Source organism: Watersipora subatra, chromosome 1, assembly GCF_963576615.1.
Source record: "Watersipora subatra chromosome 1, tzWatSuba1.1, whole genome shotgun sequence".
In the NCBI taxonomy this organism is placed as follows: domain Eukaryota; kingdom Metazoa; phylum Bryozoa; class Gymnolaemata; order Cheilostomatida; family Watersiporidae; genus Watersipora; species Watersipora subatra.
The window spans coordinates 56,030,974-56,046,819 of record NC_088708.1 but is presented as its reverse complement, the minus strand read 5'-3'; the positions used below and the strand labels follow the sequence as shown (position 1 = coordinate 56,046,819).

The 15,846-nt window shown below is 37.0% G+C and overlaps 1 protein-coding gene across 1 annotated transcript in view; it reads right to left on the bottom strand.

Annotated features, from left to right (window-relative positions):
- LOC137394272 (pleckstrin homology-like domain family B member 1) overlaps positions 1-15,846 on the bottom strand; it is a 46,206-nt gene that overhangs the window by 2,587 nt on the left and 27,773 nt on the right. Inside the window, exons 9-16 of the mRNA XM_068081017.1 lie at positions 10,289-10,414; positions 9,494-9,631; positions 8,745-8,936; positions 5,161-5,313; positions 2,475-2,627; positions 2,218-2,275; positions 1,224-1,416; positions 165-390 (exon numbers count right to left, since the gene is read on the bottom strand). Of these exons, the coding sequence (XP_067937118.1) occupies positions 165-390; positions 1,224-1,416; positions 2,218-2,275; positions 2,475-2,627; positions 5,161-5,313; positions 8,745-8,936; positions 9,494-9,631; positions 10,289-10,414 (1,239 nt within the window). The remainder of the gene's footprint in view (positions 1-164; positions 391-1,223; positions 1,417-2,217; positions 2,276-2,474; positions 2,628-5,160; positions 5,314-8,744; positions 8,937-9,493; positions 9,632-10,288; positions 10,415-15,846) is intronic.

Genomic DNA, 15,846 nt, shown 5'->3' with positions numbered 1-15,846 from the left:
TGAATCGACAATGTCACGGTGAGACTGCTGTGATATTAGAAATGTTAACAAGAATGAAGATAGCTAATGATTGTCAGTGTCACACACTATAACTATGTCACTATAACTATATTTCTACCTATTGACTCACAGTTAGTGTTGATCACAATTTTTGAACCATTTACCATATTTGAAATATTAGGATTTGCCTTCTCCCTCAACTGCACTTGTTCTTCCACCAATTCATCTCTCTTAGACTTTTCTTCCGCTAGCTGCTGCTCAAGTTTCATTCTCAGTTTACGTTCAACAAGAAGGTCAGAGTTCTCAGCATTTTGTACGTGATGCCTTGCCTGTGCCAACAGCGAGTGAAGCTCGGCATATCTTTCCTGCTCATCCATACTGCTGTTGTAGCTGAAAGGAAAAATAAACAACGTCTTTATTCTCTGAATTTCGAATAGTCTTTTAAGGTGTTATAAAAGGTAATTAAACTAAAGCAACACTCGGAAATTCTTTTCCAAAATAATATTTGAACTGTAACCATATCATGGGCTGTAACTATGCAGTTGAATGGGGTAATAAGAGGCCAGAAGACTCTAACAACAATGAGAGATTGTTATTAGCACCGCAGTCGAAGAGTCGATTGGAATTGCTTCCTTACACAGCCAGCAACTTACGCTGTGACAAGAGTCAAACTTGAATTGCATGTTTAGATGAAAACCATAAAAAACGTGAATATAAAAACAAATTGATCGATTAGCAATTGGGCAAAGATTTAGTATCTTAAATCTATTACCCTTTTAAAGTTTTGAAATAGTTTAAAGACAATATAGTAAATCAGGCACTTAAAGACTGTGACAAAGATGAAATAAATGGCCATTTTTACAAAAACCTAACTATTTGTGATTAAATAATGCCGACGATAAAACATCACAGAAGCTTTACCAGGATCCTAAATCAAGCAGTGTTCACGTGCGGTTTCACCTTATCAGGCAAAATAGCATGAGATCTTACTGATTTGACATTTGCTGATAGTATCTGTATAACATATCTCATAACTTGACAGAAGGTCCTTAATACAGCCCATACCAAGACCTTAAACTCCATGGCTTGATAAGCGATGGCAAGCGAACCTAACATATGTCATTGAGCATAACATATCTACAGGAAGCCTCTATCAAATGTGAGACAAGCTCCCTATAAAATGTCAAAGCTTGGCATAGCGCAGTCTCCATAATTATTCTAACCTGTTTTTATCACCATCTGAAGGAGTTTCACTACTTCGGGTACTCATATTCTCCTCTTCAGAGTCGAGGGTTCCAAACCTGCGAAGATTATTTTCGAGGTTTCGCTGTTCATGCCATTGGAGTATTGAGGCTTCCGTCGCAGCATGTTTTAGACTCTCCAAACGCCTGCGCTCTTCCTCCATTACGATATCACCTGAATTTATTAACAACTTATACACAAAATATATACAAGTGTCAGTGCTCAATAATTATAAGTAAAACAATGTTGAGAACTGTTAAACAGTTGTCTTTATATTCAATTATGATTATCTCCAATCGCGGAGTATCAGAAACCATATAACATTTAGCGTGTCAAAGGAGTGAACATGTTTTGAGAAGTTGAAGGCACTCCTTGTCAAAGTGGCAAAGAAAACAGTAGAGTAAGGTTGCCATTGATGTTCATTCATGACTGTAATTTAAAACAATGCTTTTATAGCATAGCTGACCCGAATGGGGCCACTAATATTATTAATACGCAAGCCGTGAATGCAAACTACATGCAGTGGACCCAAACTGATTAATCATTACCTCCTACATTCAAAATGCTCAACTCCGTAGTGCCAAAAACTCACAACCATACCTAGAAATATTATGTTAACTCATGCATGCTAAGTTAGTGACTAGTATGAAGGGACACGCCTGTCAGATTAAGAGTCACCTTGGAGGTCAAATGGTAACGTTGTACAAAGACCTCGGGGCCGGACTACCAATGAACACATATACATAATAATAACTTACATAAAAAGTACAACAAAGCGAAAGAAAAGAGTATTATTGGAAAAGAATTGCTTCACTTTAGTGAAATATTTGAATAAGTTATTTACATAAGTTTATGTCAGCTAACAACATGTAATAACAGCTCGGCAACTATATAAATTGTATTCTAATATTAAGTTTATCGACTCAAAATTGATTCCGATGAAGCTCTACTTTATAAACATCTTTGAGAACTCACCTGGCTTCATCCTCGCCAACAGGGTTCGACTAAGTGTTGCCGCCGGAGAAGTGAGAAGCTAAATAAGACATTAGGACAGTGTGTCACAACAAGCAATAAAAGAATGCAGTATTCTCCTGTCTACTCTGCTAAGAGCTCAACAGACTAATTCAAACAAATAGAAATATCATAGGGGCGATTGACCTAACAATGTAAACAGACTTGTTCTAAAGACATTTAGAATTTCTGTGTAAACTTGTATCGTAATATGTTCATACCCCTTCATCAGGTTCTGTATATTGACTATCGGTTAGTACACTCCCACAATTCCTTTGCATATCCCTCATCTTATGGTCCAAAGTTAGCATCTTTTGCTTCTCCTTTTGAAACTCACTCACTAAAATCTTCCTCTGCCTTTCCATATCATCCAACTGCAATTGAGAACAGTACTGAAGATAAATGTGCACTCGAGAACATCCAGCAAGTTATATTTAGTTTCCCCAGAGAAATCAGTTTCTGAGATGACTAAAACGACACGATTGGACAAAGCTTTCACTTGTAATTAGTTTTTTTTTAAAGCTAATGTAACAAAAACTGCATCATAAAGTGCACTTCCTGTAGCGGGCTGAAGGCACTGCCATAGCTTAGGAAACGGTAAGCACTGGTTCCCATTCTCATGTGTCTTGGCTATAAGCATGAATTGATTCATGTAAAAAGGGAATTAATTTATTCTCATTTATTTTTCTCATTCTAATTATAGCATTAAATGTTTTAAGCTGCAATTAATGATATCAAGCCTAACAACCACTGTCTCTTAGTAAAAAAATCAATAAAGCATCGACAGAAAGTATAATATTATGGCCACTGGCTGCAGAAACACCGAAATCGAGCGCCATAAAATTGTTCACAGAAAGCCTCAAAATGCAAAATATTTGTATATAACCCGCCCTTCATCGGATCTTTGTGTTAATAATGTAAGACTAACAATCAAATCAATTTAGATCAATTTAGCAGACGCAGATGCGAAGTTAGCTAGCGCAAGGTGAATATACAAGACCACAAGTGTTACAGCAAATTTAGCACGTATACAGAGTTTTGGCAAAAGGTTGTTTCTGGAAAGCTTGAAAGCAAATGCAATATGTTTTGTGATGCTGCTTTTCCTAACATACATGGCAACAGAGTACTCGGTGCTACTCGGCCGCTGGAGGCTGGAGACTACGTAAGCCTGACGCCGGCCTAGACTACTAGACGTGTACATGGGCAAATTAGTAGCTGATAAAACTAGGAATAATTTTATTGATAAGCATAAACTTTGAAACTGGACACTAGAGCAGTTAAGGCTGTGCAACAGATTTGACTTGAGCAAATCCTAGCTGATTTAATCTTAAGCTGTATATCGGGAAGTGTTAAAGGAATGCGGGTGTACTAGAGATGAAAGGAATAAGAGGCAGCCTATCCGCTGACGTCGGAGATCACCAGTAACTGCAAATACTAATACCAGTTTGAGCATATCTGTTTACTAAAATGTGCAAACCATATCATATGTTCTTTTTTGTATAGCCCTAAATTAAACAATATAGCAAACATCAAAGAGACTAGATCACAAGCCCAGTAAACCAATCATGGCTTAGTAAAATGAAACACTGATAATCCTGCAGTACACGAAGTTGAAGAACAGAATATGCCCTACAGATGATTTTTGAATTTAGGTAATTGTATCTCTCTTCAAATAAATAACATTCTGAGGCTGCTTAAGCCTACCAACCAGTCATAAGATATCTTGACTGGAAGCTATTACTAAGAAATCTGCTAACAATTTCCAATCATCTTCTCTCTCCTAGAATGCATGGAGAATCAAGTGCTACCCCGTAACGCAATGGCTACATACACCGACATGATGCAGAGCAAACGCATCTAGCACATTTATTTGATGCTGTTACATACCGATGCCACTACATGACATGTCATATTAAGAAATAGATTGACCAATGAGAATTGGTCTCAATCATGTGAAAGCCATGTCTTTGCTGAATCGTCATTACCGATATTGCAGTATCATTAGCATATTAATTAACCATTATAGATCAACTACAATTTGTGTTATGATAGCAACAACACTTATCCAGATATTTGCACTTCTACCTCTTTACTCAAGAAGCAAGGAAATGCTACGTATTAATGATCAATCTCAGTCAGAGTACAAAAATCATTTGGGTTAATGAAATAGATTAGGAAAAAAACTTGAGGTTTCAATAAATTTAATTACCTAAAGAAATAACTAAAAGGTTTCATGAACAGTTCCAGCTTGTACCAGGGGCCTTCCCATATCGGTTACAAGTGAAAATATCTTAGTCCACATATAAATATTTGTTTGTGAAAGCCTTGTCAACATCGCTTGAAAGCGAACCCCTCAATAAAATCAGAGTGCTCTGTAAACAAAATGGAACTGAGATTATGCTAGTTGGTAGTCACCTCTTAATGCCAATCACATATGTCTGTTTCTCCCTACTGACGTATACCAATGCGCTCCTTTAGACAGGTTGTCGATGCATGACCCGTGTGCTAGGTAGGTACAAAGCTATGCATTTTGTCAATGCGTGTAACCACTCCTTAAGTCATGAACATAGATTTGCTCCCGGTCATGCACACATTATGGATGAGATACGCAAATGCCTTGAGCAAGAAATGTGACGAAAGGAAAGACTACTGTTTTTCAAATAATACTATTATAGCGAATGGTTTCGTCGAAGATACTACATACAAATAATATGAGATTAGATAAAATGCTAGTTAATCTGGGATACCTTTTTCACAGCGCTTTCAGTGAGCGTGAGGTGAAATACACCAATGAATCCATACTCTGATACAAATATATTTTGTTAACTTAAAATGAGGTAGCATTGTTTAAAGGCAATAACAAATATGGAACTTAGTGATGACAATAGATACATTGTTAAGCATTACCTCTGCTCTTGTTTGCTCCATCATGTCTGTCTGTTGCCTTGTCATGCTTGAAAGATTGTCTTCCGCTAGTTTTATTTTAGAGACGAGGTCTGTTTGTTTGCTATTCAACTCTCTCTGAATTGCCTCATTTTCCTCTTCGTATTTGGCCTCCATCTGCAGCAGTCGTGACAGAGCATTATGTTACAACTCAAACTGAAATACTGCAGCCCAAGTATGAGGCTAGGATTTCATAACAAATGCTGTTTCACAGACTATGATACATATTTTACCTTTTCCTTCCCAGCTCGGCTGGATGTACTCACGATGTATCGACCGACAAATATTGAAAGATATACGAAGATGAATGGGCAGCCATGCTTTCATTAAGGCGAAAATGAAATTGCGCAGCCATCATCCGTTCGGTGAGCAGCAAAAATGAAATGCTGGCCTTGAACCTTGTGACTCTTTCTTTATTCATTTGACAATTTATTGCATCTAGTCAATGCCTATGCCAATTTATATTATTAAAATTCCTTATGGCTGACGTAACTAAAATACAAATTTAAACAATGTTCTGAGCACCTTGGCTCAAGACCTTCGGTTTCTTGATTGACATGGTAGAGAAGTATGGGACAGTTTACAATTTGCTAAAATGCTTTGTTCTAAGACCTCACCATGAAACTCCCACAATTTCATGGCTCACCCTTATGACAACCACCAACAACCCGCAACTGATGTCAAGTGTCAACAAGTGTTTTGATAGCCTACAGCCCAGCATGGCAGGCACTCTAAAACAATACGTAGGCATTTTATGAGAAGTAAAGTATTTGAAGCACCGTTTTTGCTAGATATTACTATCCTCATGATTATAATTTTATTATACTTTATTTGCTTATTAGTTTCATTTCAAACGGAAATGTTTTCCAATCATATAAAATCATAAAAAAGGGCAACAGTTAGTCAATGAAATCATATAAATGGTTTGACATATAGCGTTTAAAATATCTTTCTCTGTGAACAAAACAAATATTAGGTGGTAGATTATTGAAGGAGCTATAGCGATACTATTTTCAAAACAATTGCTATAAGTTGTATGAAACCTTTTCATATCCTGTAAAGTGAAATGGATTAGAAACCTGCCATTGGCATGTAAAACATGAGGACACAAACCATGCAAGATCTTAGAACCTAATTTTTATTACTACCAGATCAAGGCAAAACCAGACAACCATATAAATGCATGATACGCAAATTGCAGTTTTAAATTACTAATGAAAAAAGTCTTATGTACAAACTAAATCGTGATCTGTGCTGACTGCACCTACACTAGTTCCTAATAGTTCCTACAAGAGCTCAAAACTGACTTAGAGGGGTTTGGGCTCTGTACTCTCTTGAAGGAAGGTGTTGCAAAGAAACGACCAATAACAGATCTGTGCTTAACTTTAGACGATTACACAACTCCACATCTATAGTAAAACAGGTCAATTTCATTTCAAACATAATTTAATCCACATGATTGCTGATAATTAATAATTAAAAGAAAATGGATGTACAAAGTATTACTTCATCATTACCATTTGCCAGCTCTGTAAGTAATTCTATTGGCCAACTCATAAGGTAAACAAATTGCCAGCTGCTGGCATAAATAAGTGATTCACAAGTCAACATGCATAGAGATCTTCTCAAGAGATTTGACTGAAAAAGTAGCATCTCTAAAATGACTATTGTAACCATATTTTTAGTTCCAGAGGAGATAAACCCAGTGAGGTGAAAGAAGGGGCAGAGCTGTGTACTAGCCAAACTGAAAATACCTCAAGTTGAAAAATGTTTATTCTAAACAAATGGAGCCCAAAAACCAAACTATTGAATGTTTACATTGAAAATAATTACATGAAGAACGAAGTCTGATAGAGGAATGTCATAAAAGTATTGGTTTGCTTTTTCTTTCAAATAACCCTGATAACGCTGCCTTCTCACACTATCGACAGTAACGATGAGCACTTTATCATTGAACTTATTTCAAAACACTAATTAAACCATATTAAAATACTGACTACCTTGCGGTTCAAGGTGAGACCAAACGCTAGTAAATGCATCAAATGCAAGAGCTTCAAATTTCTCACGAAATCTTTACACAGTTGTGCATTATTCTCACTTTACCCAACCAGTTATCAAGATTCAGCAGAAGCCTTCAAAATGATTCAGACTATCACCGGTTTAGCAAACCCTAAAAGGTGGCTGGGTTTAACATACTATGTTTCTACAAATCGCTTGACTAAATGAAAGATGATGACCTTCTGAGCAGCAAAGAAATACAATCGTAACGGACCTGTTATAATTTAGGCAGCAGCCGTAGTTCATAGCTTACATTGCCCAAGCTGCTAGATCAATGAACATATTGTATTGAAAGTTATAATTGCTCCCTAGTGGGTGAAGATGAGTGCTTAAAAGAGAAGATTTTTCCACAGTGAATCAAATTGAAGGTAGGAAAGTCTGGAGAAAGAAAACTTTCTACAGAATCTAAATTCTAAAACACACTGGGAAAACATTCCGATGGTCTATGAGCAAATCTGAATGCGGTAGTGATGATGAGTGATTTGAAACCAAAAAACTAAAGACCACAACTAGTTTTGCACCAGTAAGAGTCGTAATAAAATTAGTAATGACTATCACTTGTGTTCTAGAGTCCAGAGGAATGACTCAAGTTTGCAAACATTCACTGAATACACATTAAATGGATCAGATTGACCAAAACTTATTCTCAGCAAAGATCCATGCTAAAAACACTGGGAGAAGCTAGGGGTAGCCACTGTCAACTACAAGAGGAAATGATGAAGCACCTGCTCCTACAGTCCACCTTTCCTCAATTACTCACCCAGGTACCCAATGTTAGTATTGCGTGACCAAAACAAAGCAATCTACTTGTTTGTATAAAAAGGAAATGCTTGTTTATTAGGGCCAATAAAGGATAGATACATATGCCACAGCTCCAAGTTGACATGTAGAGAAGGCATGTAACATACGACTAATTGCCATATTTTCATAGCTATATTTCTATTTCAGTCTTTTGAACTGCATAGAACTGAAGGAGACCATGATATAACATTTAAATAAACTCAGCAGTCTAGTCATACTGATCCTGTGTTAAACTAATAGATTAATTTTAAACCAAACTTCCAAACAGACAACCTGTTTTGACAGTCAAATGAGAGGTTTCTCGACACCAGACCCATTTGTCATCGATACATTCCAAGGCGATACACTTAGCTGGAAGCTATTGCCATATATTAGCCTAGAGCAGTGCCAAGGTGAACTTAAATTTACAAGTTTTACGTGATTGAGATTAAGATAAATAAAGTAACTGAATGATAAACAAATACTAGTGAAGAGTTTGAACTTTGAAAGTGTTAAAATACCTCTTGCCACATTTCTAATCAATAATAAAAGGCTGGACTTGAGTTTGACTGATAATCCAAAGGTTATCACACGACCATAGCTTGGACTAGTGGCATTCACTAAGTTGGAAACAGTGTGACCCTTCGGCTAACTCTGCTATTGCCATCGGCAAACAGGATCTTATTGTACAATGAGAAAGACTAGCATACCTCGAGCTGTTGAAACTCAAGGTCCTCAAACAGTTTCTTTTGACTCTCTAGGGCATCGAGTTCATTCTCATATTCAATGAGGAGGTCATCCTTCTCTTCATCAGCAGCGACTCTAAGTTGCTCCTCGATCTCAACTCTACGCGACTCCATTCTCTGAAGCCTGTCTCTGGCCTCCTCTATCTTCAAAGTCGTCTGTAAATGAGTTGTTATTAAGCTTAAAACAAGGAGGATAAATTTCAAAATGACCAAAGGGAATGCACGCTGATAACGTGTATATCAGATAGTCTCTACAATGAATTCAATGCATATCAGTGCTACGATCAACAGAGATGTCAGTCCAGCCAACTCCCTACTCTGATGCTATGCACAATGCAATACTGTTATCCTATCAGTGAGCAAAGCAAAATGGTAGAGTGTGATGGATTTTGTAAAAGCGTGAGCACAATATACTACTACATATTCAAGTAATTGTGCTGCGCTATCTACTTGTATGGCTTTATATGTAATGAACCGTGCGGAGATAATTAGTGTTTTACTGCAAAATGATCTATTAGACCAGTTCTATACCTCAGCCTGTGCAAAGGCATAATAATTTATGAAAATACAAGATAATGACACGCATTATATTACCAAAATATTTAAAAGCGGACAGTTGCTAACATCAACCAATTAAACTAATTCGCTTGTCAACAATAGCCTGACAGAAAGCTAGACAATATGTCACAGGTGACACCTTGACACAAACATACCTCTTGTTGCATTTTCGTGAAGTTGTTGGCAAGCATGAGGCGCTTAGACTTTAGCATGTCACCTTCTTCCCACTGGGCTTGCAGTTTGTTCAGTTCACTTTGTTGCTCTCCTTGCAAGAGCGCCTGCTCCATCTCTAACTGCAAACAGCCCGAGAAGAGATTAGGAGAGCCGAGAGTAGGAGAGCTACACGTGCCTACATTGTTAATGATTAATGGACTACATACATCTTAGACACACATTACAAGCCTTTCTCTCTTCGTCTGCTAATGACAGATAATTGTGCGAAGTTTTACTTCAAGTACCGGCATGCACGAGAGTTATGACTCAAACTGTTACAAAAAAGCTTCGACTTGTAAGAGAGCACTAACAAGACCGCGTACAAACACACTTCGCTTATCAGCAATATTGTTTTCAAAACTATTAAATGAACATTACTTCTGATCAAATAGTCTAACATAAAGGATTATGGTTATGAACTAACAGATATGAACAAAGACCTTTGCGGCGCTCGTATGCAAATAGAATGAATCTAGTAATTTAGGAGAAGCATTGAGAGACCCTCGGTAAGAGTACTGATCTCGGATAGACGCCAAGGTTATTAACACCTGGAAATAATAGGCACGCAACTTCGCTCTTTCTAATAACAATCAACACTCGGGATGTGAGATAATATAAGATATTGCAGTGCAGAAAATATGTCCACAGTACGCACTAAGCTTTTCTAGTATGTAAAAGTATGCTTTGTGCAGGTACAAAAAAGAGCAAACATGCTGTGGTAACGGTGGCTCACTCACCTCTCGCACTGACTCGGACTGCTGAGTCTCCACCTCCATAATTTTAGACTTTATTTGCCGAAGGGTCTCTAGTAATGCGGAGCGACTCGTCCTGAGAGAGTCCAAGTGAGTGCACACTTCTTCAGGCTGTTGATAAGACAAGGTTTCGGTAAGAATAACAACTCGTATACCACATATGGAGTCATTAGTATTCCACAATAGCGTAGCATTTCTATAAAAACACGCAAATGTAAACAGAAACTAGACAGTTAATGCAAAGCATAAACATAGTTCAAGTAATCCGTTGTGGTGCTTCTAAGATGCGCAATTAACCACCGACAGCCGTAAAACACGATACAAAATCAGCAATACTGAGACACCTCGCTGCTTGCAACGATGAATCGATTCGGAAGACCGATCTTCCAAGTGAGTAGCGGGTAAAAAGAAAAGAATCAGCAGGATTCCTTACTTTAACGGTTTGATAACACGCTAATATGATTTAAAATGATAATGACATTGCTGTAGATAGCTGCATACTCTTCAAGAATACTTTTAACTGACCTCTAGACCTGCATACAGCCAAATCTTAGACTGAAATACAGTGACGTCGAGCTCGGATATCGCTCTCATCACTGTTTGTGACGACAGTTGATTAATTAGCCAGATTTAACTTGAGGCCACGACTAGTAGACCAGTTAGTAAGAGTGACCACGCTAACAGACCTTGTAGAGTAATGGTGCAGACCTTGACCACAACAGCTTTATATTTTCCTCAAGAAAAGGAGGCGGTGCTTGAGTCTATTCATGAAATAAGGTGGAATACTAGTAAGCCACATCTGTCTATTATGCATTGAGAAACTTTGTACCTACACGTTCATGTTTCACGCAAGTATCAGAGCTGCGGATACTAGAATGTGTCCACACACGACTAACAATGGCAAACCAAACACAACAGACATGCATAGTTGATAAATAGATGCATTATTAACAATATAAATCCGGTATAATAGTAAAATGGTAATAATAATTGGTAATAGTCTCCAAATAGTACTATGAAGACTGGTAGAAAGTGTAACAATGGATTTTCTCTTAGGAAGTAAATACAAGTTTCAGAAGGAATACGAAATGTATACATGGCAAAGACAGAGGACCTACAAAATGTTGATGCTGTATTGCTTGAATAACTCAATAACTCACCATGAATTATATACACAATAGCCGAAAAGAGTTAATGTAATTTTTAACATGGAGCTGAGGCAGCAAAAGAAATATCAAATCACATAGATACATGAATCTCACTTAAACCACACTAGATAGAGAGTTTCAATAGTATCCTCAGAAAGTATCCTACTAACGTTGCCCCAGTCAAGGGTGTCTAATGATACTGTCAATTACACAGTTGCAACCACTTTGAGATGTTTATCCAAGCATATTGGGAAAACTAATGGGAGCCGTGTGACTCACGCATATTGATGCTTAGGCCTATGAGGAAAGGTCCACAAGTCTTCATTACGCAGCATTATTTTTGTTCGATATCAATTTGCTATCACTGCATGTGAGTGTCATGACATAGTGTGTTGATCTTTAACCTATGATGATCTTTACTTCTGTTAGCAGTGATAGGAGTGGTATGCGTAAGTACAGATTCCAATGTAAACATTTACTAAACGCAGCATGGCACCTGGACATGGGACCGTCCCAAAAAGCTATGTGATACTCATTTCAGGTTATGCAGCGAGTAGAAGATGACACAGATATTTCGGCGAACAAACTTTTTACATATTATGTTTATTCTTGACATTTAACAATACAGTAGGTGCTCCTACAACATAAATCATTTGTTCCGGGAACGTTTACGTTATAAGGATTTTACATCATACGAACAGCAAAATACAGGCAAACTCGGATAACTCAAACTTCATGGGACCGAATGAAAGTGTTCGAGTCATCAGAGCGTTCAAGTTATCAGAGCACTGTCACAAGTCCATGTATTTATTAGTAGATAAATGTACATGTACAAACTGTATATAAATCAAATGCATGGATGGCTTGTTGTAAATTAAAAGTCTTCTACTGTAAAGTTAAAAAAAATTTCATCAGAAAATATAGAGACTTTTCTAGCACTTGAGATTGGTTGGTTGTTTTAGGTGATGTGATTGCCAGGACCTTGTCTGATTAAAATTGGCAAACTTGATTGCTGCTGAAATGCTCATAAAAAAAACATATTTTTCTTTTGAGCCTTTTAACCAAGATCAAGTTTGCAGATTTTTCTTTAAGTTTATTCGAAAGTTAGCTCACTTTTCTTTGCTTTTGGAAGGCCATTGCTAAGCGGGTGTTTGGTAAAATTTGATTTTTTGCAAACCTTTGGAAAAGTCGTTAACAAAATATTTTGCCGATGATGGTAATAACAACGTCTAAGAACTACTAAAAGTTGAGGTTTATCTTTATGGCTTGGAATAAAGTGATATTCTAAAGCGATAACAATCGTCGCAGTAGCCGTTTGGGCAAAAACTGTTCAGTTAACCAAGTTGAGGTCAAGTTATTTAAAGCAATTTATCATTGCGTGGGAACGGACCAAACAAATCCGTTCAAGTTAACGATGTGTTCGAGCTATCCGAGGGTGAGTTATCCAAGTTTGATTGTCCATGTTAATTACCTAATCCGTTCCAAGATCTTTCCAAACTCACCCCTTCGTAGAGGTGGAACGAGACACGAGACATCTCAAGTATCGACCTGTCTCGTATCGGTCTCGTCTCGACCTAACCATTGCCTAACTCGTGACAGGAAATAGAACTAAAGCACCTGCGCACGGCTGTTAAAACATGGCTTTCGCGGTACAAACAACTCCATATGTTGGCCGCCGATTCTAATCATGTAGTCCGGACAACGGCCCTGTTAATATATTGTAGTCCGGTTCTGTGTTCTTAAAACAGATACCGATCGTATCCAATTACCCTCCGGATAATCCGATTTAATAAATAAGACTGTTGCGGGTAAATTTTCTGTATTTTATCGTATCGTGTTCAAACACCATTTGCCCTTCATAAAAGTCGGGCCTCTTTCGTATACTACCAATTGCGGGTAAAACCTGCCCATACACAGAGAAACGAACTAAAGGCCGTGTCGACCATAGTCCGTGTTCGGGTAATAATGATTTTATCGTTAGTTCAATATAAGAATATATGCAGTAGTTCATATAATTTCATGGGTACCATTTTTATATATAATTCACATACTGCAGTTGATACACAAACAAAACTTAAAACGAATATACATGTACAAAGCAATATGTTTATAATAATTAGTATCAATCAAGCTCAAAATTCTTAGAAATACAGTCAAACATGGATAACTCGAACTTCACGGGACCGAGCGAAAGTGTTCGAGTTATCATAGCGTTCAAGTTATCAGAGCATTGTCACAAGTCCATGTATTTATTTATTTATTAGTAGATACATGTACATATACAAACTATAATATAATTCAAAAGCATAAATGGCTTGTTTCAAATTAATTGCTTTTAATGTAAAGTTTAAAACTTTTTTTATCAAAATGTATAGAGACTTTTCTATCACTTGAGATTGGTTTGTTGTTTGAGGTGATGTTATTGCCAGGACATTTTTATATTGAAATTGGCAAAACTCGATCGTTGTTGAAATGCTCAGAAGAAAATACACCATTTTCTTTTGAGCGTTTTAACCAAGATCAATTTTGCCGATTTTTGTTGAAGTTTATGCGAAAGTTACCTCACTTTTCCTTGCTTCCGAAGGGCCATCGCTAAGCGGATGTTTGGTCAAATCAAATTTCACCAAACCTTTAGAAAAGTCGTTGACAAAAATATTTTGCCGATGGTAGTAATAACGACGCCTATGAATTACGAAAAGTTGAGGTTGACCTCTATGGGTTGGGATAAAGTGATTTTTTAAAGCGATAACAACCATCTCGGTAGGTGTTGGGCAAAAAACTGTTTGAGTTAACAGAGTTGAGGTCGATTTATCTAAAGCAATTTATCATTACGTGGGAACGGACTGAAGAAACCGTTCGAGTTAACCATGTGTTCGAGCCATCCGAGGGCGAGTTATCCATGTTTGACTGTATATAACTTCGCTATTTTAGAGCTGTTTGTGTCACTTTTGTTTACAAAAAATACATGCATATCGCAATTAAAATGTTCTATTTAAATCGTTTACACCAGGTGAAAATTCAATTTAAAAATAGGTTTATCAATTTTAGATATTAAGTACGCTAGCCCTTGTGTAGTGAAATCATCACCAAATGCACATTATTTTACTGTCTCGTGTCTCGAATTTTTACAAGACAGTGTCTCGAGTCTCGTCTCGAACTTGAAAAACCTGGCTCGTTCCACCTCTACCCCTTCGGCCATACAAAGAGAAAACATTAACTTTTTTAATTTGGGGGCTGTACCGTAATTGAACTATTAATTTTTTGCATAGACAACTTTCCTCTTTTTTCTGATCAATCTCACTGGTTTTATAGATCATGATTGCGATAAATTTACAATAAGTTGATTTGAAGAGCCCACACTTTCGACGTTCATTTACGATTTGCTTATTTTTTCTAAACAATGTACCCAGAGGTCAAGGTTAGAATAAAAGGGAACTTTCGTCAATACTGCAACTCGTGACATTCAGATTGGTAGACCGATGCTGTAACAACTGCGCCAATCGATCGTCTTTAAGTATTTATGAACAATTGCGCAGCTACCTATTCTCTGTACTTGGTTGATACATCTGATGATTTATCACAACGAACTAGAATGTCATAGAAGTTGTATTAATATTATTGTATATAAAATAGATATAATGCTATATGCACGTCGTTTTTTTCTCTCGCAAATGCGACGAGATAGGTTACCATTCATATCGAATTTGAGAACTTGCCCGACTTGACACTTTACCTTATATGGTATAGTGCTAAAAAGGTATATATATATACCTTTTTTACGTAGTATGAAGCAAAAACATCCCATAAATTCTTTACGTTATCTAGAATTTTCGCTATAGAAGGTATACGTTATAGGAGCGTCCATTATATCTGCTCATGTACTAACTGCAATAACTACATCTTTCTGTCTCTATTTCTTGCAGATTTAATTTCAAACTTTACACATTGTATTTACACAACTTTACACAACTATTGTATTTACAAATGAAACTTTTGACAGCATTTCATTGGTTGATAAGAGAATCAACTATAGCCACAGATGATAGGCAAATTATCTCTCGCAGAAAGCCTCCACCATAACAGAGAAACATGTGTACATGAATTACGGTAAGAGGATGATCTGGCAATCGAGAAGGCAGCATAAGCTACACAAGCAGACAATAGACAAGTCATTAGTTGTTAATGAGCAATTAGTAAACACTATTAATGGACACTAAGTGACTCTTACATAATCTAAACTCGGAAGAAATTGGAAAACTACCAGAGTAACAAGGAGCTACAATATTCTACTATGGTCAAAAGGGGCGATAAATGGGTGCGAGACATTAGTTTGTACTATCACAATGATAATTATATAAAACAAGCAAATGACAGGAGAGTTGTAATTACCCAGCT